At 40.1% G+C, this 25691-nt stretch overlaps 1 protein-coding gene across 1 annotated transcript; it reads left to right on the forward strand.

Moving 5' to 3' along the window:
- The first annotated feature begins 524 nt into the window (after positions 1-524).
- Positions 525-25691, forward strand: slc2a15a (solute carrier family 2 member 15a). The gene is made up of 12 exons (XM_086179989.1): positions 525-728; positions 4353-4451; positions 9562-9722; positions 10042-10166; positions 11010-11155; positions 15123-15255; positions 15517-15704; positions 17569-17679; positions 17806-17907; positions 18929-19004; positions 20873-21000; positions 24453-25691. The coding sequence occupies exons 1-12, from the start codon at positions 684-686 to the stop codon at positions 24705-24707; spliced, it is 1569 nt and encodes a 522-aa protein (XP_086036115.1). The 5' UTR covers positions 525-683; the 3' UTR covers positions 24708-25691.

A 25691-nucleotide genomic window follows, 5' to 3' on the forward strand; every position in this document is an offset into this window, starting at 1 on the left:
GCAGTGGAGCAAAGTCACAGGATTAGGAAATGTGTAATGCAAGGCGGGTGATTGCTGCAGAGGGATCACTGGCAGCCTACACTACAGCCCTGCACCATTATTAGCACATGAACACTGGGATTGTTGATGTGTACAAAGTTACATATTAAATTGGCTTCCTGGTCACTGCTGGAGGGTTGTTGATGTAATTCCTTGTCTCCATCAAAACAGACTAAGTTTTTGATATATTTAGGCCAGTTGTTCTTTCTTACCTCAGCTGATATCCATGAGTTTGCCTCTTATGACTCTGTCTTGCCTTGTCTTATCTGTTTTCCTTCAAGCCTCTCTATTTCTGTTCTTCTCTCGATCCCCTGCCTCTTTTGTCATCACCATTTATTTCTTCTTTGGTTTCTCCTCGCTTTTCTTCCTCTTTCCTTCTCTTGATTTGGCCCCTCAGCTCCCGTTTCTTTATCAATTCACTTAGATATAATTGCTTCCATCAGGCTTTTCTCTCAGTCCATCACGCTGGTCTTCATCATGTGATGACACAGTGTGGGCTTGTTAAGGGGGCCTGAGCAGCTGCACATGAGCCAACCAGCTACTGGCTGCTGACCACGCCTGCTAATGCAGCCATGTCAGCTCCGGCCAAGTAGACACAAATCCCTTTACTCTTCACCATTTGGGACTATATGACAGATTCTTAAATGGCTGAGGAGGTTCTAATTCCATCGTCAGGAAAAATCACATCGGTAAGTTCATACTACCTGCATGGTGGGGTCAGATTCTGAGCTTGGGCCATCAGCTTACTGAGCCCTGATTGTTTTAGATGTTAAGTCTCTGCAGCTAATAGCATTTACTAACTGTCTAACATGCAGGACAAAGTTGGTCAGTCTTGGAAGATTTTTATAAGATGGCAAATTTTTTCCCAAACTATTTATTCAGATCATGTAATACTTTTGTTTTTATGGACTAAAGACAGTTCACAATGACAGTTCTGATTCTTTTGTTGGTTGTTTTCTTTATAACAATAATAACAACAGTCATGCTTGTTACATCACATGATCCCACTTCCCTTCAAAATCTTTGAATTGACTTGATGAATGGTAAAGGACGCCCTCTTTGTATGATACAAGCAGGTCCTCTGGGCTGAGCTCAAACCAAATCATTATGATTTGGTGCTCTGAACTTGTAAATAAACAGCGTGTGGCTGAAACTCCAGTCACAAATTTAAAGGAAGCGGTTATAATTGTGCTTAAATGATGCTGATATAACAAGTTTCACGGCTACAGAGTGAATGTGGGAAGTGAAGAAGTGTCACAATGTAAGCATGAGGACAACAAAGTTTAGTATGGCATTTATTAATGAGGACACATGACTATGATAATTCAGCTCAGGTTTACTGTCCATGTCCACAAGAATACAAGGGTCTGTAAGATATTTGTGTCCTTTGGATGTATATAAGGATATATATACACAGGCACAGTGCAGATGTTTGTTCACCAAGCAGTTTAGATACACTGTAGATCTGTGGGGTCAGCAACTGTTTGCATCTAATTGGAGGATGTACCTACTCAGGTAATGGTGCATAATCATCGCCATAATGGTGCATACCTGCGTTAACCTGTGTATACTGTAGTTGTCATTCAACACAGTGTGCATCCATGCACTGCTACCACCTCTCCCTTCAGTGATGCAGACTGTGCGATATGCACTGTATACAAACCTCTGCAAATTAGATGACACCACTGCCCTTTACACACCACTTTGAGACAGGTTCAATGGCCTTCAAATCATCGCATCATCTTCACATATACATCTTACCTCCAACATTTTTTTAAACAGGCATTTTGAAGCATCACACTGAAGAAGGTTGAATGAATATTATATGCTCATCTGATGGAAATTTGTCTTTTTCAAAAAAGAATAAATGTACTTAATGAGAGACGGAAATGTGAAAATGCATGCACAGGTTTCATTCTTAGAGTCGGGGGATTCACTCCAATATAATATTTTGTTTACATTGTTCTTTAAAAACAAAACAATATCCAGTCTGATAGGAAACCTTCATTTACATACACATGGAACTTTAACGATGAGATGGAGTCACTGTGGCAGAGGAAGGGAAGGAGAGACAGAAACCTGGCTTCTACCTCTCAGAAAGAGAAAACTCAATAATCATTCGTGTGATTTACCCTCATCCCATTTCACCATTGCAGTTCACTCCCTCACAGTTTATTCCAATATTTCAATATTTAGTTGGATCATTTCACCAGATATTGGTGCAACAGTGTATTTGGCCTTCAGCTCTCTCTGAATTGGCAGCCAGTCATGCCTTTTACTTGGCAGCAGTGAGGAATTTGAACATTGCCAACAAGACCTCTTAAGAGCTTCAGTCCAAAACAAGACCTCCAATGTTTCAGGGGAAACTGCACATGCTCTTGAAAAGGCTAAAAGAACTTATGCTACATGAGAATGCAGTACTGCAATACTTGAAGTTTTACACACACACACACACACACACACACACACACACACACACACACACACACACACACACACACACACGCACACACACAAAACTATCACTGAAGATTTGCCTTCAATGTGATGGGGCAAAGGCATTTGCCTGGGTCTGATTCAAAATCACACAAAATAGATACATAAAACAAATACCAAAAAAATTACTACAATTATTGACCAGCAGAACCAAAGCTACAGGTCGGCTCACACTACATGTAAGTAACAGCACTGAAACAGTGTTTTCTGGCTACAACACCTGGCTACAATCCATGTCATATTAATGTTGCAAAATCATCATAGGCATTTACTTTGATCATTAAAACATGATATAAGATGTCATTGGTGCATCCTGCTCTCTAAATATTTAGTGTCCTGTCTTCCCTAACAATCAACATAGATAGGTATGCTCTCAAATTGGCCTCCACCACCAGGTGGAAGTGCTCATAGGAAATGCAATCTTCCTTCTGATAAACACTGCGGCTTTTGGTTGCAACAAAATCCTTCAACAGTTAATATCAGAATCACCCCCCCACACACACGCACACACATCATAATATCTAAAATAGGTAAACTGATTCAGTATTGGGAGGCGCGGTGGTCCAGTAGTTAGCGCTGTTGCCTCACAGCAATAAGGTTCCAGGTTTGAGTCCCAACTTAAGCACAGTATCATTCTGTGTGGAGTTTGCATGTTCTCCCTGTGCCTTCATGGGCTCTCTCCAGGTACTCCGGCTTCTTCTTCCCACAGTCCAAAGACATGCAATTGGGGACTAGGCTAATTGGATATTTTAAATAGGTATGACTGTGACCTTGCATCTCACCCAATGTCAGCTGAGATAGGCTCCAGCAAACCCCCCCCCCCCCCAAACTCTTAATGGGTAAGCTGTATAGAAAATGGATGGATAGGTGGATGGATGGATGGATAGATGATTCAGTATGAAATGCGGTGGGACAGACTGATCTCTGGAGGCAGCTTGTACCTCACTTAAAGCTCAACTAGAGTTTGGACTGATCATGGTGCTGTTGGAATGACAGTCACTGAAAGAGCAACAGTTATGGTGTGCAGTTATATTATTTCTTTGTCAGGGTCACAGAAGGATCATATATATATTCTGTGATACATTCATAGTCGTGCTTCCTAATGTTACAATTCTATGGCTACAGAAAAATATCTAAATTAATGTTGGAGACAATTGGTGGCTTGATTCACACAGTTAAAATAAAAAGTTGGAGGGTTGGGGGGCGGGATTTGTTGTGTCCTGTTGGAGGTGCTGTCGGTTGAAGTGATCCATTTCACCTCTCATCATCTGACCACCCCTGTGTTGCATTTGGATCAAATTGGTTCTGTGTTTCATTATAGCTAATTATCAACTTTTAATCTGTTATCATCAGATGTGTATCCCATTCCGCATTTTTAATTCATGGCACATAAAACATTTGTTGTGTTTCTGGTCCAAACTTAAGAAAAGACACATAAATCCCATAAATGAGTTTAGTATTGGCTGTGGTGATGTAAAAAAACAACAACAACAACAACAAAATACTAAGTCATGTCACAAACATTCCATTAGCATACTTAATCACTGTAATGTTAGCTCACTTTCATATTTGCATCAGAAACGAAACTGTGTTCCATAGAAAACATGACTCATGCACAATGTTTACCCACAGTTTAGAGTGGGCAAATCAATTATGGTCTCCTGCTTTAGTTTTGGTTTATGAAAATTGGCTTCCATCCCAAGCCCTATTCAAGGTATTAACAGCATATGTGTTGTGTGTGAAGGCGTAAAAGTTGATAAAGGCGATTTTGTGTTCTGTCTGCTCATCTCGCTGTGGTATGTTTTCTCTTGCTGTAGCACCTGACCAGTTCACTGCTGGCCGTGGCCTTCCTTACCTCCTTTGGGAGCTCGATGCTTTATGGCTACAATCTGGCTGTGGTCAACTCCCCTGCTGTGGTAACACACACACACACATGCACACTTGTATTTTTTTTTTTTCTCTGTATGTCAAGTCAAGTCAAATCCATTTTAATTGTAGCACCAAATCACAACAAATTTTATCTCATGACACTTTAAAAGTGGAGCAGCACCACACTCCTTCAATTAATTCAAACCCAATAATTCTCCATGAGCAAGCACACCTTACAACAGCAATGACAAAAGCTTTCCTTAGGGAAGGGCAATCAGCTTTGACCAGTCAGGGGGAAAGAGATCAGGAATATGGGGGCACAGAAGGAGACGTAGATGAGAAAGAGAGGCACATAAATGAAAAAGAGGGAAACAGACAAAGAGAGAGTGAAAAAAGGGGGAGAACGACTGACAGATGGGGATATGAACAAAACAAATAGAGAAAAACAAGCGAAGAGAAAGACAGAGGGATGGGGGGCAGGACATAACCCCAAGGTTTAACGTATTCCTTGGCCCCTTACCCTATATACTTAATCTAATCCTAGCCCTGAATTTAAATATAAATTGAAATCCTAACCTTTATCCTAAATCCAAATATTATTGGTTTTTCACCAGGCGTTGGTTCATCCAACCAACATGACGTGTCACACACTTTTCACATGAATTAGAATAACTCAGTAAGACCAGGGATGCTCCAGGTCTGGGTTGTGTAGAGTGAGTTCCTGACTAAAGGAGAATAAATTTGTGTGTGTGTGTGTGTGTGTGTGTGTGTGTGTGTGTGTGTGTGTGTGTGTGTGTGTGTGTGTGTGTATACTTGGTATTTATTATCTTTTGGAGACTTTTTCTGATATAAACACTAACCTTATCAGGACCCCTAGTCCTCATGGGGACCAAAGACCAGTCCTAATGTGGCAGAACTTAATTTATGAACACCTGGTCAAAGTTAGAGTGAAGGTGTAAATTGCAGTTAGTTTGAGGTTGAGGTTAGGCATCAATTGGTTAGGGTTAGGATTAAGATTAGGGCTTGGGTTAGGACATTCACATGAATGGAAGTCAATGTAATGTTCTTATAAGGATAGCTACGCAAACCTGTGTGTGTGTGTGTGTGTGTGTGTGTGTCTGTCTGTCTGTCTGTCTGTCTGTCTGTGTGAGGGCCTGTTTGTTGTCAGGAATGTGACCTGCCTGGCACACTGGACTTTATTAGGAGGAATGTAGCATGGCCTGTTAAGGAAGTTTGTACAGTGAATGCATCCCTCACAACTCCAACATTTACCACATATTCATACATACAGCTTTTAAAATCCACTAAACCAGTTGAAATTCATAGCATTGTGAAGCTTCTTATGTATTTTATGTACTTTAATCTTTATTCAAACCAGATTAGTCTCATCAAGATTAGAACTTCCTTTTACAAAAATATCCCGGCCTAGACAGGCAGCAGCACAATTAAATGGGTTGCTTAAAAAATGAAATCAATATTTTTCACAAGTCATCAACATCAGAGATTAAAAGAGTTCATATGAATGAAGGAGAACCTCTACAGCCATGGGCCAGCCCCCAAGTCATTCACAATTTAAATGTGTTGAATGAAATCAGGTCCCGGTGATTCAGGGAATACTGCAAATTATTGCAGACGGAACAGGTTCCAGCTCAGTGTGGGAATAAGAAGAATACAGCTTGGAAGCAATAAAACAATAATGTACTCTACTTTTCTGACTGTTGCAGAGCAATAAGTAAGATTGAAATGAACCAAGAATAGTACTGTGCAGATGTGGCAGATATGGTAGTTGTGGTAGCCATGGACACCGTTATCACGTAGATGTAGTAGACGTTTTCGATATGGAAATTTTAGACTTTGCAGAGGTAGCTGATACAGCAAAGATGTTTCAGACATTCTAGACACGGTAGATGAGGTAAACATGGTAGACATTATAGATGTGGCAGAAATGTTGGACGACAAAGACATGGTACAAATAGATGCGTTGGCGCACTACCTATGCTAAATGTGGCAGATTAGCTACACATCATGTTTTTTTCTTTTTTTTTAAGAAAAACAGGGAAAATTCCTTCATGGCAAAAACAGCATCAAACATAATATTGTGTGAAAATGTATCCAGTTTTCTTGTGGGCTCTTTGAGCTTCAGTCTAGTGCTGGTGAGTGTCTGACTGTCCTGAAGCTGGGGGGGGGGGTCTGAAACCAGTCCACCAACTTGTGCTCTCTCATGATAAATCAATCAGGATGCTGACATGGGAAAATATTTTGGAGTTTAACAATACAGTTGAAAGTGTGTTTGTAAGAAGAAGAGCAAGAGAAAGAAATTGTGTTTCCCATTGAGTTCAGGATGGTTTGGTCATATGATGTCAAACCAAGTTTTCATCTTTAATCCTGAAGGAATGCTGTGTGATTAGTTTGCCCATGCATGGTCTGACCAACAAAACAAGAAGCTAAACAGCATCACAGATTGACAAAACAAACAAGACTGCTGATCTAATTTGGCGACCAACAGAAGATTTCTATTTAGGTGAATTATTTGACAAATGCCTTGTTATTACCTTCATCACAAGTAGGCAGCTAACTTCACACTTGTGATTGGATCTGACCTTCTCCCTCACACCACCAATGCAGTACAGCAATACAATGGCTGTACCCCATCTGCCTGTTATGACAAGAAAAAACAAAGAATACTGCCTTGGAGGTTCTGTGAAGGGACTGAGCAGGATATTCAATCATAAGGAGGAACAATGTTCCAAGAGAAATGTAGAGTGTGCAGGTTGAATTTATCATCTGGGTCTAAAATGTCAGATTATGCATCAGTTAGTAGGTCTCACTGGAGTGCAAAATGTGTTTACATGCTTTAGTTGTAATTATGTTATCATTAGTGATGTACCTACAAGAGTATTATGGATGTTTAAGAAAAATACAATACTCAAATTAGATAATATAAAAAAAAAATCTACATGAATTTTGATATCATTGAGTCAATCTTGGCAGAAAATAGAGAGGAGCTGAATATTGATGAAAGCATAATGAAAAAGATGGAAAAACAACATAAAATAAAACAAACCAAATCTACCACGATGTTTGACGTGCTTGGAATCCGTCTCTATGTCATTCGAGACATTTTCATACATCATGTAGAGATAGTGGTGTTGTTACTTCATCAGATAACTATGTAGTCCTTTACAACAGGACGCATTGACATTCACACTGTTAAAACAGTGACACATTGACATTCACACTGTTAAAAGACTGGCCACATGTGGCTGTAAACACCTCTGGATGAGGCTGCAGTGACCACATCTCACACCTGAACTCAGAGCTTTATGCTTGTGATTGGATTGCTCAGGAAGCTGTAGCAGGTCAAGCAAAAGATTATTTGATGTAAAAATATCTTAAGGTTGAGATATGATTATAGTTATGTTTTCAAAATGTACAGTCCAATTCGCTTTGGTAAAAGTTGACCTTAAGTGCCCCTCAAATATATTTGTAATCAATTTTTTTTTTTTTTTTTTTTTTTTTACAAGAAATGGCTTTCAATCCCAACAGCTTTTGAAATAATGTTTTGGTGCCAAAAAACTGCTGAAAAGCATTACACCAATCACAGCTTGGTAAAACCCACTGAGTCAGTTTTTGCAAAGACAAAAGGCAAAAGTCTTGTCGCCTTGTCATATGATGCACTCAATCCTAGATTACAGCCTCACCTGTGATTAATAATTGATCAATCAATTAGTGGGTGCATACAAATAGAATCCCAGCACACCAGAGCTTCACATCAACTGCAACTTGACCTCTGACAACATGCCTAAGATTCACTCTGAGACCAAAGCATTGATTATCAAGAGGCTGAAGACCAGATCCGCTGCTGAGGTGGCTGACACCTTCGATGTGTCTCAGGGTCAAGTACAAAGAATAAGAAAAAGATCTGAAGAGCCTTCAATTGTCAAGCCCAGACAGACCCCGCAAGATAACTGCTCAGGAGGACCGTTTGTTGGCTCGAAAATCCAAAGCCAGCCCCTTTTCCACTGCAGCAGAGCTCCACCAGGCCTGGTCACCTCAAGTCCCCGTGTCAACCAGGACAGTTTGTAGAATTCTGTCTCGAAATGTCCTCCATGGTTCAATCAGTGCCCAGAAACCAGCACTAAACAAAAGGCAGTTAAAAAAATCATGTGGCATTTGCCAAGGCCCACAGCCTGCTAAAAGGAGGGACGCTGGAAAAGTGGCTGAAGGTGGATTGCTTGGATGAATCCTCAGCTGAATTACATCATAGCCACTGCAAATATTGCAGGAGACCTACTGGAGCCTGCATGGATCTGAGATTCACCCAGAAAACAGTTAAGTTTGGTGGTGGAAAATCATGGTTTGGGGTTACATCCAGTATGGGGAGGAGATTTGCAGGGTGGAAAGCAATATCAATAGCCTAAAACATCAAGAATTATTAGCTACCTCTTACATTCCCAACCATAAAAGGGGTCAAATTTTGCAGCAGGATGGTGATCCATCTCATACTTCCATCTCTACATCAAAGTTCCTCAAGGCGATGAAGATCAAGGTGCTCCAGGACTGGCCAGCCCAGTCAACAGACATGAACATCACTGAGCATGCCTGAGGTAGAATCAAAGAGGAAGCATGGAAGACAAAACCAAAGAATCTTGCTGAACTCTGGAAGGCATGTAAGACTGCTTGCTTTGCTATTCCCGATGAATTCATCAATAATTTGTATGAATCATTGTTGAACCACATGGATGCAGTCCTTCAAGCTCATGGAAGTCATACAAGATATCAAATCTGGATCTCACAGCCCCACTACTTAATTCACTGATGTTATGCAACATATCTTTGTATTTGAAGTAAATTATTTGTTCAATTTTCACATGACTCTCTGTAGGCGACAAAACTTTTGTCATGCCAAAAGCTGACCTTTCTGTGTTCATTAAATGATCAGTCTTTCTTCAGTGAAGCAAATTTATTTTAGTCTATTAAACATAAGTTGGGAGTGTTTTAGCTTTCATATGAGCTATTTCTAAAACCAATGGATTAATTAAAAGTTAGATTATAAGATGTTGTTTCTACAAAATGGATAAGTGACGAGACTTTTGTCAGGGACTTTACGTTCTTATTGTGATCGCCTTCTCTGCTATTCTTTCCTTCCTGTCCCAGTATATAAAGGACTTCTACAACAAGACAGTGTTGAGTCGTAATGGAACAGGACTCAGTGGTGAGACCCTTACCCTCATGTATTCTCTCACCGTGTCCGTATTTGCTATTGGTGGTCTTCTGGGCTCCCTCATTGTCGGTATGCTGGTCACCCGCTATGGCAGGTGAGATATTTGCATCTTTATGTACAAAATACACACAAAGTTGCACAGAAAGGTATTGATTTAAACACACCTATAATTAGATAGAGGAATGCTGACAATTTCCATTCTCTACCATTCATTGTGCAAAGCTAATTTGTCTGTGTTCTATTATTTTTCAAAACCAAGAGACCTCTTTTTCTCCGCAATTTTATAGACCTTCAGTGGGCATTGACATGGAATATATACAGAGAGAGAGAGAGAGAGAGAGACCATGAATTTTGATGTCATTGAATCAATCTGAACATATACTGTATATGTGTGTGTGTGTGTGTGTTTGTAGGAAGGGCACGGTGGTGAACACAACTTTGCTGGTGTTTATAGCTGGTTCCCTCATGGGCTTCAGCAGGATTTGCGGTTCACCTGAGATGGTCATTGTTGGCCGTTTTATCACAGGGATTCACTCAGGTGAGCACTCCACATCCACTCTAAACACCTTGACTCAACTTCTTTAGATGGGATGAACGGTATTTGGTCAAATGTATGTGGGAACCCCCTCAACATACATATTCATATTAGATTAAACATTAGCCCCCCTTACAACACTGACATTTAAATGCTCTGATATGGAATAAGTATGTCAGGATAATGTGGTGCAGCTGGTGCTGAACAGACTGATATGGATGGACGTCTGCCAGCCCTCCAAGTCTCTCCCTCAGAAGAAGCTTTCTTTCATTCTGCTAGATTCTGGTCATTGAAGCATTTTTCACTGCCTCATGCTACTCAGAGATATGTCAACAAAATTTTCATGCTTATTAAAAACTGTAACTAAAGAAAGTACTGGCTGACACAAGCTATGAAAGATACCATGAAGCTGAAGGAGTTCATTGTGCTTTTTGGTCAAGGGGGTACTGAAGACTTGGGAGGACAAAATGACTGCAACTTCCATCACACAAGCAAAAACCCAGACATAAGACTCTTGGTCTGCCTTAAAGAGATTCTGATAAACATATCTCAGTAGGGGGAGGAGGGGCTCCAGGAGGGGAACTGTAAAGCTCCACAGTAAAATGAACCCCTTGAGTCCAGCTCCCTTCTCCAGAGGATCACTTTCATAACGCTCTCACCTTTTTATCAGTTGGTAAGAAAATATCTTTAGTTCAAGGGTTCACAAGTCTTTGGCCATAAAATGTAAGTCTCTCACCTTAGATTTTCCACCTTCACTCATAAATATTAATTCCTTTAATTCTAGTTCTATGGTGTTCCTGTTGATGTCAGTGTCATTATAGTTGTTTCTCTTCTTTGTTCCTGCAGGAATCTCTCTAAGTGTGGTACCAATGTACCTGGGTGAGATAGCCCCTAAGAACCTACGAGGCTTCCTGGGTCTCGTCCCGAGCATCTTCATCGGGACAGGAGTCTTTGCTGCCCAAATTCTTGGTCTGCATGAACTATTGGGAAAGGTAAAAATACTACTTTTTAATGACATGTCAGATCAATTTTATTTGTGTAGTGCCAAATAAAAAAAAAAGTTATCTCATGACACTTTACATGTAGATTCGTCCTAGCACCACACTCCTTCAATTAATTTACACTCTACTACTATGCATGAGCAAGCACATACTGCAACAGTTGCGAAGAAGGGAGGTAGCAATCAGGGAATTAAGAGCACAGACAAGGGAAAAATGCAAAAAGACAGATATAGAGAAGGAAAGAGAGGGACATAGATAGAGAGAAATGATGGAGAATTACAGACAGACGGGGGCACACAGCAAACAATAATAACTAGCTACCAATAATAACAATATCTACATGTTATGTCCATACACTGGGCATAACATAGTTATGTGAAATGTTGTAGATGTTGTGTTTTAAGTTGCCGCTTTTCGGTGGTTCTGCTGTTGTTGTTTTGCGCCCGGCTGAGAGCTCCGTGATGGATTAGTTGAACCTGTTGGGTGTGGTTGTCACGCGAGAGTAAAAGCGTGTGAGCGCTACAACGTTGTGCAACATCTTCTTTGGACCATTTCTCGGACATAATACTATAGGTTACTCAAGCAATCAATTTCAGCATAATATGATCATTGTAATGTATTTGCTAGCAGTTAAATTATCATAAACACAATGGTGATGTTAATGCAACTTAAGTATTGATAATTATTGAGTATTGAGACTTATATGAATACTACTACTACTAATATTAAGATAATATTAAGAGTGGCAGCTTGCGTTACTTCAGATCTTTAGCCTCCTCCAGCAGCAGCCTCAGTCAGAACTGGAAAGTGGGGAAGCACAAAGGCGCCATAGAGGAGGTCAAGTTAATAACAAGAATGAGCACAGTAGGACAGAAAAGGAGGGGGGGGGGGGGGGAGATCCCTGGCAGTCTATGCCTATAGCACCATATTTAAGGGCTAGCCTAAGCCAGCCCTAACTATAAGTTTTATTAAAAAAAAAAAAAAAGCAGATCTTAAGTCTACTCTTAAACGTAGAGTTTGCCTTGGAGTGTCGGGTTCTAGCTGAATAGTAGGTGATGATGAGCTAGGTCAGATATAAAGGTGCCTAATTGTTGAGGGTTTTGTATAGTGGAAGGTGAATTTTGAATTCCATTCTGAATTTGACTGTGGAACTTAACCAGAATACAGTGACACATCAATCATATCTAAGAGAGAGGTGGTAACTCGGGGTAAATTGTCTTTAAGCAGCTAAGCTGGGAGGGGGTTTAGAAGACAGGTAGATGGTTTAGAAAAGAAATTGTTGTCCTAAGTTTGTGAAGGTCAGTGGGAGAGAAGCTATCTAAGTATATGTCTGGGCCTTTGAGGTTTCTCAGTTCAAAGATAATATAGAGTCAGCTGATGGCAAGAGGAGAAGAGTTTTATCTCCAATAAGTAGAATTTTATCATTTAAAAAGCTGATAAAGTCATTGTTACTCAGGGAAACAGGAATACTTAACTCAAAAGAGCTGTGACTTTCTGTCAGTCTGGCTACAGAGCTGAGGAGAGACCTGAGGTTGTTCATATGGTCCTCTATTAATGCTGAGTGTTAGGCTCCTTTACTTTTATGAAGGGCTTCCCTATAAGTTTTAAGGCTATCTTGCCTGATTGCATGTGACTCTTCCAGTCTGGAGGCATGCCATATCCTCTTGTGTTTCTGAGTTGTTTGTCTAAGCTGTCAGGTTTCAGAATTGTGTAACAGTGCCTGTTTTCTTTGTTTGATCATTTTCTTTTGTAATGGGGCAATAGAGTCCAAAGTCATTTGTATGGTGCCTGTTTCACTATTGATAAAATGAGTAAAGTTGACAACAGGGTCCTCTGTTATAACAGGACATGACACTGAAATTAACGGCAGTGGGATTGCTTCATTAAATCTAGGTATGCCGTGATAAGACAGATATCTGGAAAATACATTTTTTCTTAGTGGTGTGTAGACAAGTAGATCACATTCAAAAGTGATTGCTTGATGGTCTGATAAGAGGGAATTGTGTAGAAATGCAACTAAATGTTCAACTTCAATTCCATACATCAGGATGAGTTTGAGGGTGTGGTTATGACAGTGAGTGGGTTCATGGAAACCAATGGAGTCTTAAACAGAGAAAAATGTAGTCCCCAGACTGCCGTTATCAATGTCCAAAGAATTCAGATTATGGCCCACGAGGAGGAGTGAGAGAGAGGAGACACATGAGGAGACGTTTCTGTTGGTTTGACTGCGTTACTCAAAGCACTTTGTCTGATGCTGTGCAAGGTGCTAACCTGCTCATCAGGAATAAGTATGAGTTTGACACATCACATTCCCAAATGAAATGGTCAATGGGTGGGGTTTGAAGATTGTGAGGATTGAACCAGCAACTCTCCAGTTGGGTTCATTGTTTAATGATGAGCACTGTCAAAGAATTTATGATGTTTTGTGAAAGACAATAAAGTTGATCTTATCTTATTTTAATGGAAGATGGCAACAGGTCTTGAAATTCATTTTGATATGGACTGGCAGAGATTTGAGAACTAACTTACTTTGGATTGTAAAGTAATACCAATCAAAATTCTAGGAGTAAATCTACATTAATAGTATGCTTTGATAGAATGAATGAAAGAAGAGATGGAAAAGTGTGTGGCTCTGTAAGATGGAGGGAAGAAAGATGATTATCATCTGTCCCAATGTACACTCACAATATTCGTTGTGGATGTAAAATTGCATCAATTGGAATTTGCTGTAGCAGCTTTTCAAAAAGGTAATTTGCAGCAAAATTGAGCGGAGAGCCGGTTAATCCCTCTTTCCTGTAGTCATCAGTGCCGTAGCTTTTGCGTCTTAACCTGACGTTTTTGACCGGAGTTCATTTTGTTTCACGTCATTATTCTGACAGACCAGGCTCCAATTGCAGCTGTTTTTCAAGATGGGGGATGCCAAATAGTCCTCATTGCTGACAGCATGTGATGTCATTGTCAAATAGTTATACTGGTCAGCCAGTCCAGAGAGGGGAGAAAGTTGAGCGACTCAGAAGTAAACAATATATGAGCTATATCCTGCTCACAGGACCTCACATTTTTAACCACTATAGACATTCAAACCAGTGACAAACCTTAACATGGTTTACTAAAATAAGGTTATTCTCGGCCCTGGACCTTGAGTGTCAATATTCAACTTGCAGGCGAGCAGCATGGCCCAGATAGCAAAGCAAGTAGCTGGCATGCTAGCAACTTGCTTCAAAAACCGCTGCATGTCAACAAATTTTACAGAAACTCACCACCAGCATTGATGTCTCCTGCAATGATAAAACACATGATACTTTGGCTAGCACTCCCCACTGGCAGGTTCTGCTCTCATTGGCATGTCTTGCTGCCAGTGAGCTACTGGCTGTGATAGTGCCAGTAACCAAATTCCTTTCCATTTCCTTCCCTGTCATTGAGACCTCCATTTCACAATGGAAATTTGTAAGATCTTTTCATAAATGTTTCATATTTGTTCGATACATTTGTTACACCACTGTTCTGTTACCACTATTGTTTTGACTCTCTTGCTTTAAGCTAATTCAAGGCATTCAAGGATGCGGACTGGCTATGTGGAATTCCAGCCAGGGCAAATGCTCTGGACAAGGGCCTTTCCAGATCCAGAATAATTTTTCAAATATTCAAAAAATTAGATTCAGGAGCAGGAACCGGGCTTAAGACATTTGTCAATGAAAAGTCAAAATACAGTATGTGGTTTTCAACCTAATATATACTCTCCATATACCCATCATATGAGTGAACCTGGCGAGCAACATGGCCCTGATAGTAAAGGGAGTAGCTGGCATGCTAGCTGCAGTGACTGGCTTACTGCTGATTTTGAATAGAATGGATTCATTGTCGTAACATTGTCATAACTTCAGGTATTTAACCTGTTACAACTCAGAATGACCTGACAAGTTAAGTTTCTGGTAATAATATGTTGAACTGCTCTCAGGAGGAATACTGGCCCCTGTTCCTTTCTGTGGTGGTGGTACCCACATTCATCCAGCTGATGCTGTTGCCATGGTTTCCAGAGAGCCCCAGGTACCTGCTGATTGAGAAGCACAATGTCCACGCCACCATCACAGGTCAGTAGGTTCACTCTGCTTGACATGACCACAGGGATCAGATTGACTGAGTCCAATGTGGATGTCCTTTTAGGTGCATGAATTTGTTTAAAATATTATATTGATCCTCACTTTCATGAAACAATCCCTAAAATATTTTGGATATTTCTCTTTGAATGTAGTCAGCTACAATAGCAAAAAAATATGCTACAATAGCAAAGCAAAGGAGCACCCAGATGTGGCACTGTCTTGATCTATCACACAATTTATTTTGTCCCTCAGCTCTGAAGTGGTACAGGGCCAAGTGTAACATCCAGGCTGAGATTGAGGAGATGCAGGAGGAGCAGCGCTCCCTGTCATCAGTGGAGACGCTGTCAGTGTGGAATCTGCTGCTGGATGATACCGTCCGCTGGCAGGTCCTTACTGTGGTGGTCATCAACATCGGCATGCAGCTCTCCGGCATTGACGCTGTACGGATGCTTTGAACACTGAGTAATATATACCTGGAATGTGACCATGTCTTTATAATCAACCTTTAACATGCACAATACCACAATATTGTCTATATGTTTTCCTTTAAAATCAAAGTTTATATTTCATTAGGGAGTAGGGAGTATATGAAAATGGAATCTGCTGTACTGCACAATCTATCGAACAATTATCCTTCTTCCTCTGATAGATTTCTCTCCCCTTTTATTGAGGTTATGTGACTCCCTACTGTAGTTTCTAGTGGTCATAATTTTTCTTGACAATAGATGGCATTAGTTACAGATATGATCATGGGTCGTTTAACCATTTATATTCACAACCTCTCTGCTCAATTTTGGAGACCACTCTCTGGGCTCTCTGTTTGTTGCTGGTCAGTCTTACAGGAAACTAGAACGTTGGTGCTTCAATACATCCATTAGGCATCTCCAGCTCAGAGTGTATTCAAGTGCTTTAAGAGGGCAGCTGGGGTTGCTGAGATTTTTTTAGGATATTTCATCTCTGAAAGATCATTTTGAATTCTTGGCTCCTGTTAACACAAACCCTGGTGATAGAAAATAATGCAAACAAGTAATTAAATGAAAAAGGTAATTCCTGCCATGGAGATGTAGATAGTTTTCAGGATGGAAATCACATTCCAAGAAAAAGTGCATGATGTTAAGCTCGTGAAGCTTAGACAATGCTATGGGCATCTTCTTTTGAATCAGCTGAAAAGTCTTGGGTAGATAGCTGAATGCAAGGGCTGAATGTCATTGGGGCTGGTGTGGGATAGAAGGAACCTGATATGAGAAACAGGTAAGTAAATCAGATATTTTATTTTTTGGTACTCAGGAATGTGAGGAACATCATGGCAACAGAGTTGACAGCAAAGTGACAGCATGGTGTGAGAGTGTGTGACTAAGACCCAGTTGAGTGTGTTGCTAACAATAGAGCAACCATTTTCCTGCATTCCTGACCTTGCTCTGTGAATGTTCCTTTGTCTGTCACATGTGCTTTCACCTGGCTATGAAATTAGAAAGAGAGGCAAAATTAGTTTGGTAACATGAATAGATGCCATTTTGCTAAGATTGCGTTATCACATAGAAGGTGGTAATACTCCGCGACTCATTGAATCTGGTGTTTGCAAAGGGTACTGGCAGAGAAACAGTTACCGGTACTTTAATTCATCCAAGAAAGTTGTATTCATAATATATTTGGGCTCAGAGATTATATAAAGGCAAGTAAAAAAGCTTTTCATGTAAGTTCAGATCTTGATTTTTGGACTAAACGTCTGGCTAGAAAAGAAGTCCACAATTCTATATGTCTTTGTTTCTTTACAACTTGGCCACCATCAGAGATAGGAGGATGGCCCTCCTCGTCAAATAATATAAAATGAATGAAATGCATGATCTGCTGACGACACTACCCTGTCTGAGTTGGTTATTTATCATTTCTGATGTGGGTTTATTGCTTACTGTGCCTTTAGGGGCCTGGAAGAACATGTTCAGTCTTCTGAAGTAGCATTTTAGTTTTTGTTGTCATTGTTTTTGTTGGTTTTTACACAAGTCTGTACCAGCAGTAGCATTTTCAGGGCCAGGTTGCATGATGAATAGATGAGATTATGAGTGTTGTGTGGTCTTGAAGTCTGTTTTTGGTCATTCATACTTTGGTCATGTTGTATAACAAACATTAGACATATATTTAAATAAGGATGTATGCAAAGTATGTATATAAAGCATAATATACAATGTAATATACAATGAGGTTTGTAACTGTACGTCATGTGACACATAATACCTTTTGATATTATACCATATGATATCTGAACATCAACCATTTTTCTAAGCACTGGTTGTTTCCCTTCTGTAGATCTGGTTCTACACCAATGACATATTTGAGAATGCAGGTATCCCTCCTCCAGAGATCCAGTACACCACAGCAGGCACAGGGATCATCGAAATCATTGCAGGACTTATTGGGGTATGCTAATAAATTACACAGTTTTAGCCCATCTGCACTTGATTGTCTTCAAAAGCTTTTGAATGATAAAATGTGTCCCAATATGAAAAGTGTGTGTCTTATTCGATCTCCGATGGCCTCTTGCAGTGTTTCACCATTGAGAAGCTGGGCAGGAGGCCTCTCATGATTGGGGGCTTTGCCATGATGGGTATCTGCAGTGCTGGAATAACATTAGCACTCATTTTACAGGTATGTAAGGGCTTATCATCATGCAGACATCAGTATCAGGTGGTGTTTAAGTAATTATCACATATCCTTGCAGAGAAAAAATAGTGCTAAAATATTTCATACTTTTGAACCCCCTGTAGTTGTTTACCTCAGTATGGCTGTTACTAATACTGAGGAACAATTAGCTTGACTGCCATCATGCGTCGCTTTTGTACTGGACAGCAAGCCAATAATTTGCCTGTCTTTTTTGCAGCTCGGTGCGAAGTTTTAGACTGCAGTGCAGAAAATTGGGGGTCAGTTTTTGCCCGGCAATATTCCTCCTCCATGGGTACACTTATTGCCGACTCCATTGCTATGTAAATCTAAGCCATCAATGTGCCAGCTAGTTGTGAGGTGGGGGAAGGTGTTGATGATGACGCAAACTCGCAAACATAACGCTCGCTGGTTTTCCCACATCAGACACCTCTGAGAATGTTGGCACCAACACTGCTGTTAGCCAGAGCGGCAAATTGCTGTTTTGAAACTTAAAGACTTGTCACGGGACAAAACATTCTTCTGACGCATATGTTGTGCATCACTGTTCACGTGCAACTTCATGCTGCACGTTACGTCACGTTTACGCCCACACAAATGGCAGCTTTTTTAAAAAGAGGAACATTACGCCTCCGTTTCACACAGAAGACAGCAAATTCCTGCCTTTACCTTGCAAAATTTTGCGCATTCTGTGTTTAAAAAGGGCTAGTGTCTACAGATAAACTACAGGTCGAGATGTCCTAGCTTAAGTTGACTGAGCCTGCTCGGCCTTTAAACACCATCTAGAAGAACTAAACTGTCATTAAAATGCAGAACCACAGCCAACCCAACAATAGTGAATGTGTTATGCTGACCAGATATTGCAGGAGCATGATATAGAACGTAACTTAGGGTTTATCACAAATATTCAGCATATGCATCTGCATGGTGAGACTGTAATGAGGCACTGAAGCAGTGCTGCAGAAGAATAAGGAAAATATCTGACTTATACTCGCTCTCTCTTCTACAGGTTCACTTGTCATTCATGCGCTACATCAGCGTGTGCTGTGTGGTAGGCATCATCGCTGGCTTCTGTATCGGTCCAGGCAAGTTACTCTGTGCTGCATGTTAAAAGCTAGTTCACCAAAAGCACTTTCTGTCATGAAACCCTGCCACATGTCGTGTGACCTTGCCACATATTTGGTTGAGACTGTATTACCGCTGATTCTACAGGATATGAGGTTTTGCTTGATGAGAACCAATTTCATTTCAGTTCCAGTTTACCTCATTATGTTTTAATTATAGTGAATTTAACTGGAATTCAGTTGGTTCACAAAATCTCTAAAAGTAAAGACAAAATATTTAGTAATTTTGCAAAGCTCAAAATGACACATCCTTGTCCAAATTTGCCTTTTTTTAAAAAAAAAAAAAGAATATTTTATATTTCTATGTGACACGCATGTGCATGTGAGTCTTCACCCTGCAGCTCTTGCTGGGTTACTTCTACTTGATTGTGGTGAAACAGCTCCCTCTTGTTGTCATGGCCGAGACTTTCTTGAGGGAGCTCTAATTTGAAAAAGATAAGAATTCTACTTTTGCTTATTGTCATTTAGTATGTCATTGTCAGATCTGTGACTTGAATTACATAATCAACATATTGTAAAAGTGTAACTATAACTGACTGACACTTCTCTCGAGTATCTTGACTGAGTGTTAAACTTCCGTATTTACTTTCCTGTATGTAATTATACAGGCTGAGAAAGCTGTTTCAATGACTCTGTGTGTATGTAAGAGAGAGACAAATCATGCAGCTTTAACAGAAGGACAGAATCATATCATAAGAGTAGTGGGTACCTTCTGATACACGGTGGTGCAGTGGTTAGCACTGTCGCCTCACAGCAAGAAGGTTCCGGATTCGAATCCTGGCTCGGGCACGGGATCTTTCTGTGTGGAGTTTGCGTGTTCTCCCCATGCCTGCGTGGGTTCTCTCCAGGTACTCCAGCTTCCTCCTACAGTCCAAAGACATACAATTGGGGACAAGGCTGACTGATACACTAAATTGACTATAGGTATGAATGTGAGAATGAATGGTTGTCTGTCTATATATGGTGGCCCTGCAATGGACTTGGTACCTGTCCAGGGTGAACCCCATTTCACGCCCATAGCTGCTGGGATAGGCTCCAGCCCCCCGCAACCCTTAATAGGAATAAGTGGAAGAAAATGGATGGCTGGATGTCTTAGGTTGATGAATGGACATGAAAAGGCAACATAACACACTAATAGTTCATTCTAAACACATCTCACAAGTGTGTTATTCCTCATTGAAGACACCTGCTTCTCATGCTGCTTTCAGTTGTATTCTATGATTATTGCAGTCATCTCACATCAAACTCCAAAATAATTAGATCCCCTGTAAGGTTGCCTTGGGAATCATCTATTTACAAGTTATGTGACTTTGGTAACATTTAGAACTGAGTTTGAAATGTGGAACTTGTGATTCCATCCTGTCCCCTGCACTCACATCTATACCAGTTTCATCACATTAGTACCTCTGTTGCAACACTGATGCATGTGTCCACATGACATTTCTTCTGAACACCAGGGTCTTTTCTCAAATATTCCTGGTGAGGAGCAAGTGTACATGTATATGACCGGCTTCAGCATGTGTGCTCTTCCTTTTTTTGTGCAGCCACTCCCAGTGCTTCTAAATTGTCAGAACTTTTAAAAAGGGGGGGCTGCTGTTGTTATTGTCACTCCGTTTATACAACCAGTCATAAAGTAGATGTGATAGCTGCAGACAAGCTGCTTCACTAACCTTCTAATGGAATTGTTGGCTTTGAATATGCCAGGACCAGAGTGACTTGTTCTGATTTGAATCATTCCATCTTGTGAGGTTTTTTTTTATGACAGCATAATGCTAATGACCAGTGTGTGATTTCAGGTTTACAGTTCTTTTGTTTTGTACCTCTTCTAGCTGGGGTTCCCTTCCTGATCACAGCAGAGCTGTTTAAACAGTCCCACCGGCCTGCCGCCTACATTGTGGGAGGATCCCTAAACTGGCTGTCCAACTTCACTGTGGGCTTCGTCTTTCCATTCTTACAGGTGAAACAGTTTGCTGTGTGAACTTAAAGTTGTATTTATAATGATGGCAAAGGTCTACTGCTGTGTAACTCTATGCATACTTCCACGAATCATAGCTCTACAACTGCACTTTGTGCTATTGGTGGATGGAAATGGTCAGTGTTATTGCTGCATATATGATCTATTTGCAGATGCATTTATTATAATACTACATATATTCAGATAGCCTATTTTGATATAAAAATTTTTTTTAAAGCTGGACGTCAATTGATGAGGTATCACCTTAAACCCCAAATATTAATACCTTTGACATCTCTTCTTGTTGATGATGAGAATCTGCAAACCATAATAAGTTCTCAGAGACACAGCACTGGTATCGTTAGGAAGCCAAGAATTAAGGCTTTCCTATATTTTATGGTGATTGGTCAAAACTACATTAATATCTGACACATTTTGTAGCAAATGATTGTGTTGAATAAAATCTTCATGAAGAAAAGCTCACCAATGAAAGATGAAATCTTTTCCATCAACCTTTAGCCACGAGCAGACTGTCAACTGACCATATTTGGCACCCCTGGATAAGGAAAAGACACAGCGCCACTTTACTGCATGGCAAACCAGTGTCAAAGTAATTGTGTAATGTGTCTATATTGTTCATGTTTGTTCTCAGTCAACAGGGAATATTTCTTGACTGTAGCTTACATCCTTTCACAACATTGTAACAAAGCCATTTCAAGTCATACATCAAAGCACAACAAACACCCCAACACTGAGTAAACTTATTCATTGTTGCTCAGACTTGAGGACCTCTTGCTTCTTCACAGCTGGCCTCAGGTTTCCACTTAAATACTGAATATAGTAATAATTTTAGAAGAAAATGTTTCAGATATTACAGAGCTTAATCGATGAAAAAGTTAATGCACCTTGAATGTGACTTTGAGGTGGTCTTGTCTTGAATGTGTGAAGAGTGAAGAAGTTACATAGTCTTTTACTATGACATAATGCCAACACATTACCAACATTAATAATTATCAGCCGTAAAAATACCCTGCTCTCTTATGATTTCACTGTGATGTCGGGTGTTGTCTGACTTCAAACAAAAAAGGGACATATTGTAGCAACTGACTTGATTAAAATAGATGTATTACGTCAGGCATGACATACACTGTCTTGTGTATGTACATATTTTTTCATATATTTCAAACAACTAATATTTGTGAATTTTCAAAGGCCATTTCCCAAATTAAGTTCAATATAGTAACAATACTGTATATTCACATACAGTATATGTGAATATATGATATTTCTGTATGGTTGCATACGAATTCACGTTTTAAAGCTAAAGGATTTTTTTGGCACACAGTCCCTAAAAAAAACAACAACTTTAAAACACACATGCACATGGACATCATCCAAGAGTAGACTTCTGTTTTGGGTTATTTTGAAATAACAAAATCAGAACAAAAAATGTACTTTTTATGGTCTTCCCCATAGTATAACCCCCAGCTCCAGCTTGGGGTCTTTCTATATGGAGTTTACATGTTCTCCCTGTGCCTGCATGGGTTCTCTCCGGCTTCCTCCCACAGTCAAAAGACATGTTCGAGGGGACTAGGCTAATTGAATACTCTAAATTGGCTGTAGGCATGGCTGTGAGAGCAAATGGTTATCTGTCTATATGTGTTGGTCCTGTGATGGACTGGCGACCTGTCCAGTGTGAACCCCGCCTCTCACCTGAAGGTAGCTTGGACAGGCTCCAGCTCCCCGTGCACCTTAACAGGATAAGCGATAAAAAAATGGATGAATTTAATGACCATGTTGACACTCGTTCACTCATGTTAGGTAACAGAGATGCTCAACTTAAATCCAGACAATCACATAAAGATGAAAGCATTTTTGTCTGTTCCGCCTTAACAACAATCATTTTTTGCTTCGCCCACTTCTGCCTTTCATCATGCACCAATTGACTGAATCTGACCAGCCACTTAAAATGATTTCTCTTACCAACAGCTGACTATTAGCCTGGACTGTGCAGACTTTATACCGTATCATTCCAAATTATCTATTGATGCTTGCCAGCTGAAGCTGCCTATTCACATGTGATATTAGCAAAGAGCATGGGTGGGTGATGGACCCCACAGTCTACCTTTGCAAACAGAAACAATGCACATGTTTATTTACACATAAAAAAGTGAGAGCCATTCACTTGAGTTACTTGAAATACATGTTGGGACATATTCTAATAATGTGTGAACTGATACACCTCCATCCACTCAATTGTGATCAGGTATCACAGGAGGCATGTTAACGTGGGTCTGAACAAGTTTGAATGGCTCTTCAAGATGATGCAATAACACAGACAGATTATAATATCTGTCTAAAGTGTCTAAAGCCTGAACCTCACACCAGCGACCAACCATGATGTGAAGAAAAAGTTGTTACATGACAAAATAACAGAACAGTCAGATGTTAGATCAACTTTTGGTTCTGCCCAAGTTTCATGTTCTCGTGGGTTGGACCAACATGTCTTCGCTTAAAGCTTACTGACAGGGTCCAGCAGCACAATCTAGTTCTATAAAAAGGAATGACCCAGACCTCTGTGTCAGGGACAAAGGGAACCAGGCTGGGAAAATACTGTTTAAATTGTTCTGTTTTATCACTGTATTGATATAGGCGAGTCAAATTAATGCACATCAGTTAGAGTCAAAGCTGCCATGATACCAGAGTGGAGCCTGAGGACCGATGCCTGGTGCCAGCACACCTTGCGCTTGTCATCTTTCATGTTCACAATACTCTGATCACAAAAGCAATTTCTGATGACCTCAACCATAAGGACGTTGTTGGAAGAAGCAATAATAAAATTTAAGAGTGGAGTATTTTAAACTTCCGAGACATGTCCTTAACTGCGCTCTGAAGTCCTCCTCAAGTTGGTAGTTTAACTCCATGATGACTCAGCTCTCTTAGCCCAGCTCAAAGGACAAAGTTTCGTACAGTCTGTAAATAATCAAACTATACCACAGTAGCAATATGACAGAAACGTGTCAGGTCAAATTCCAGGGTAAACTCTGATGCAGGATGTTGGGATGTACAGGTTGTGTGCACCAGTGTCTTTAATCATAATCGGTTGTTATTAAGTAAGACTAAATGTAACACAAATCTTTCTTGTCACCAAATGTATCCAAAAAAAACAGTTGTATACTTGCAGTTTCTGGGAACATAATCTGTGCCATGCCATTTGACATATTAGACAGGAGCAATCTCAGTCACCCTGAAGTTTTCCGAAGATCTTCCTTCATCATGTCTTCCTCCAGCTATGGTCTTTATTGCTACTTCTGCAGCTTTGTGTCCTGTTCAAATGGAAATGTTTTGTAGTTCCCTTCATCTTGTGTTTATATGCACTAGTAAAGAAATGCATTTTTCAGCAATTCTATAAACACACTCTCAAATTTTGTTTTTTTATTTCATCCATCCACCAGATGTCTGCTGGGTCTTACTGCTACTTGGTGTTTGCCAGCATTTGTCTGTCTGTGGCCGTCTATGTCTACATTGTCATCCCTGAGACAAAGAACAAGACTTTCATGGAAATCAGTCACATGTTCTCCAAAAAAGAGGCGGTTTTAGAGACCCAAGGCCTGCTTCACGTGGACCAGCTGAAGCTTAGGAAGATGAACGGCTACGGAGTCCTGGAACATGCTTCTCTGGAGTTCGACAGCTCTTTGTCTGTACCTTAATGAAGGTTTTGTCTTTCAGGTACTGATAGTGTCATTAAAACAAAAACAGAAAAAAAAAAACTTTTAATTCTCCTTAAGCTGGATGTTTCATTTAGATCACACTCAGGTTCTAAACATTGCTGAATACACCGGACAGATGCAGTCCTGGGATGCATAACTTCCAATCAGTTTAACTTTTTAAGTCAATCAAGACATGTAACACTGAGACTCACAGGTTTGGCTTCCTTTTTCAGCTGTAATTCATGGTGTGGTGGTGTGTTACTGTTAAGATCTGGATACATAAAAAAGAAACAGTAAACTAGCAGTACAGTAACAGCCACATCCTCTGAAGACTGTCAGAGTTTACAGAGGCAGAAAAGCAGCTACATGTTAGGTGCTGTCATTGTCTGTGAGGAATTTTCTTGATAAATCAATTAACTGTTTGGTCAATATGATGTCCAAACACGGTTAAAATTAGTTGTCCTAGGCCACTTGGATGTACAGTACAGACAGCTGGGCTTTTGTAGTGGATAAATTTGCAGCAGATGACATTGGTTGCATATTAATGCCCCCTAACAACAACAATATCCACTGTTGAAGTTAACCATGGAGCAGCTGATTAAAGGAATCTAAAGTTTATCAGCCATTGTTATAAAACCGTGTAATACACATCATTGAATTTGTCGCATCCTTAAACATCAGGTGCACTTTTTGTTGTGATAGCGTCTGTTATATAATATATTTGCTGCAAACTAACTGTGCTTTAGCTGTATATATGAGAGTGTGTGAAACTGGGTGTATGCAATTCGAATGAGGTTAAACTTTACATACATACACACACATAGAGACACACACACATATATATTTTCTATATATACTTTTGTATATTGGGGTAAGAATTACCATATTTATGCATGTTTTTGACTGTTGTGTTGTTTTTTTTAAGCAAAGTTGTACTACTTGTCCATGTTTTTCTTTTGTAATTGAATATATGTGAGCTGTATG

Source organism: Aulostomus chinensis, chromosome 16 (assembly GCF_037954235.1).
Source record: "Aulostomus chinensis isolate RoL2024-O1b breed Wild chromosome 16, RoL_Achi_v1.0, whole genome shotgun sequence".
In the NCBI taxonomy this organism is placed as follows: Eukaryota; Metazoa; Chordata; class Actinopteri; order Syngnathiformes; family Aulostomidae; genus Aulostomus; species Aulostomus chinensis.

What these genes read in the sequence shown, in the direction of transcription:
- slc2a15a (XM_086179989.1), top strand. Translation starts at nt 684, where the DNA reads ATGGCTGAGGAGGTTCTAATTCCATCGTCAGGAAAAATCACATCG. An exon ending in TGCATGAACTATTGGGAAAG is followed by an intron (nt 11,156 to 15,122) that starts GTAAAAATACTA and finishes AACTGCTCTCAG; the next exon opens with GAGGAATACTGGCCCCTGTT. An exon ending in AGCTCTCCGGCATTGACGCT is followed by an intron (nt 15,705 to 17,568) that starts GTACGGATGCTT and finishes TCCCTTCTGTAG; the next exon opens with ATCTGGTTCTACACCAATGA.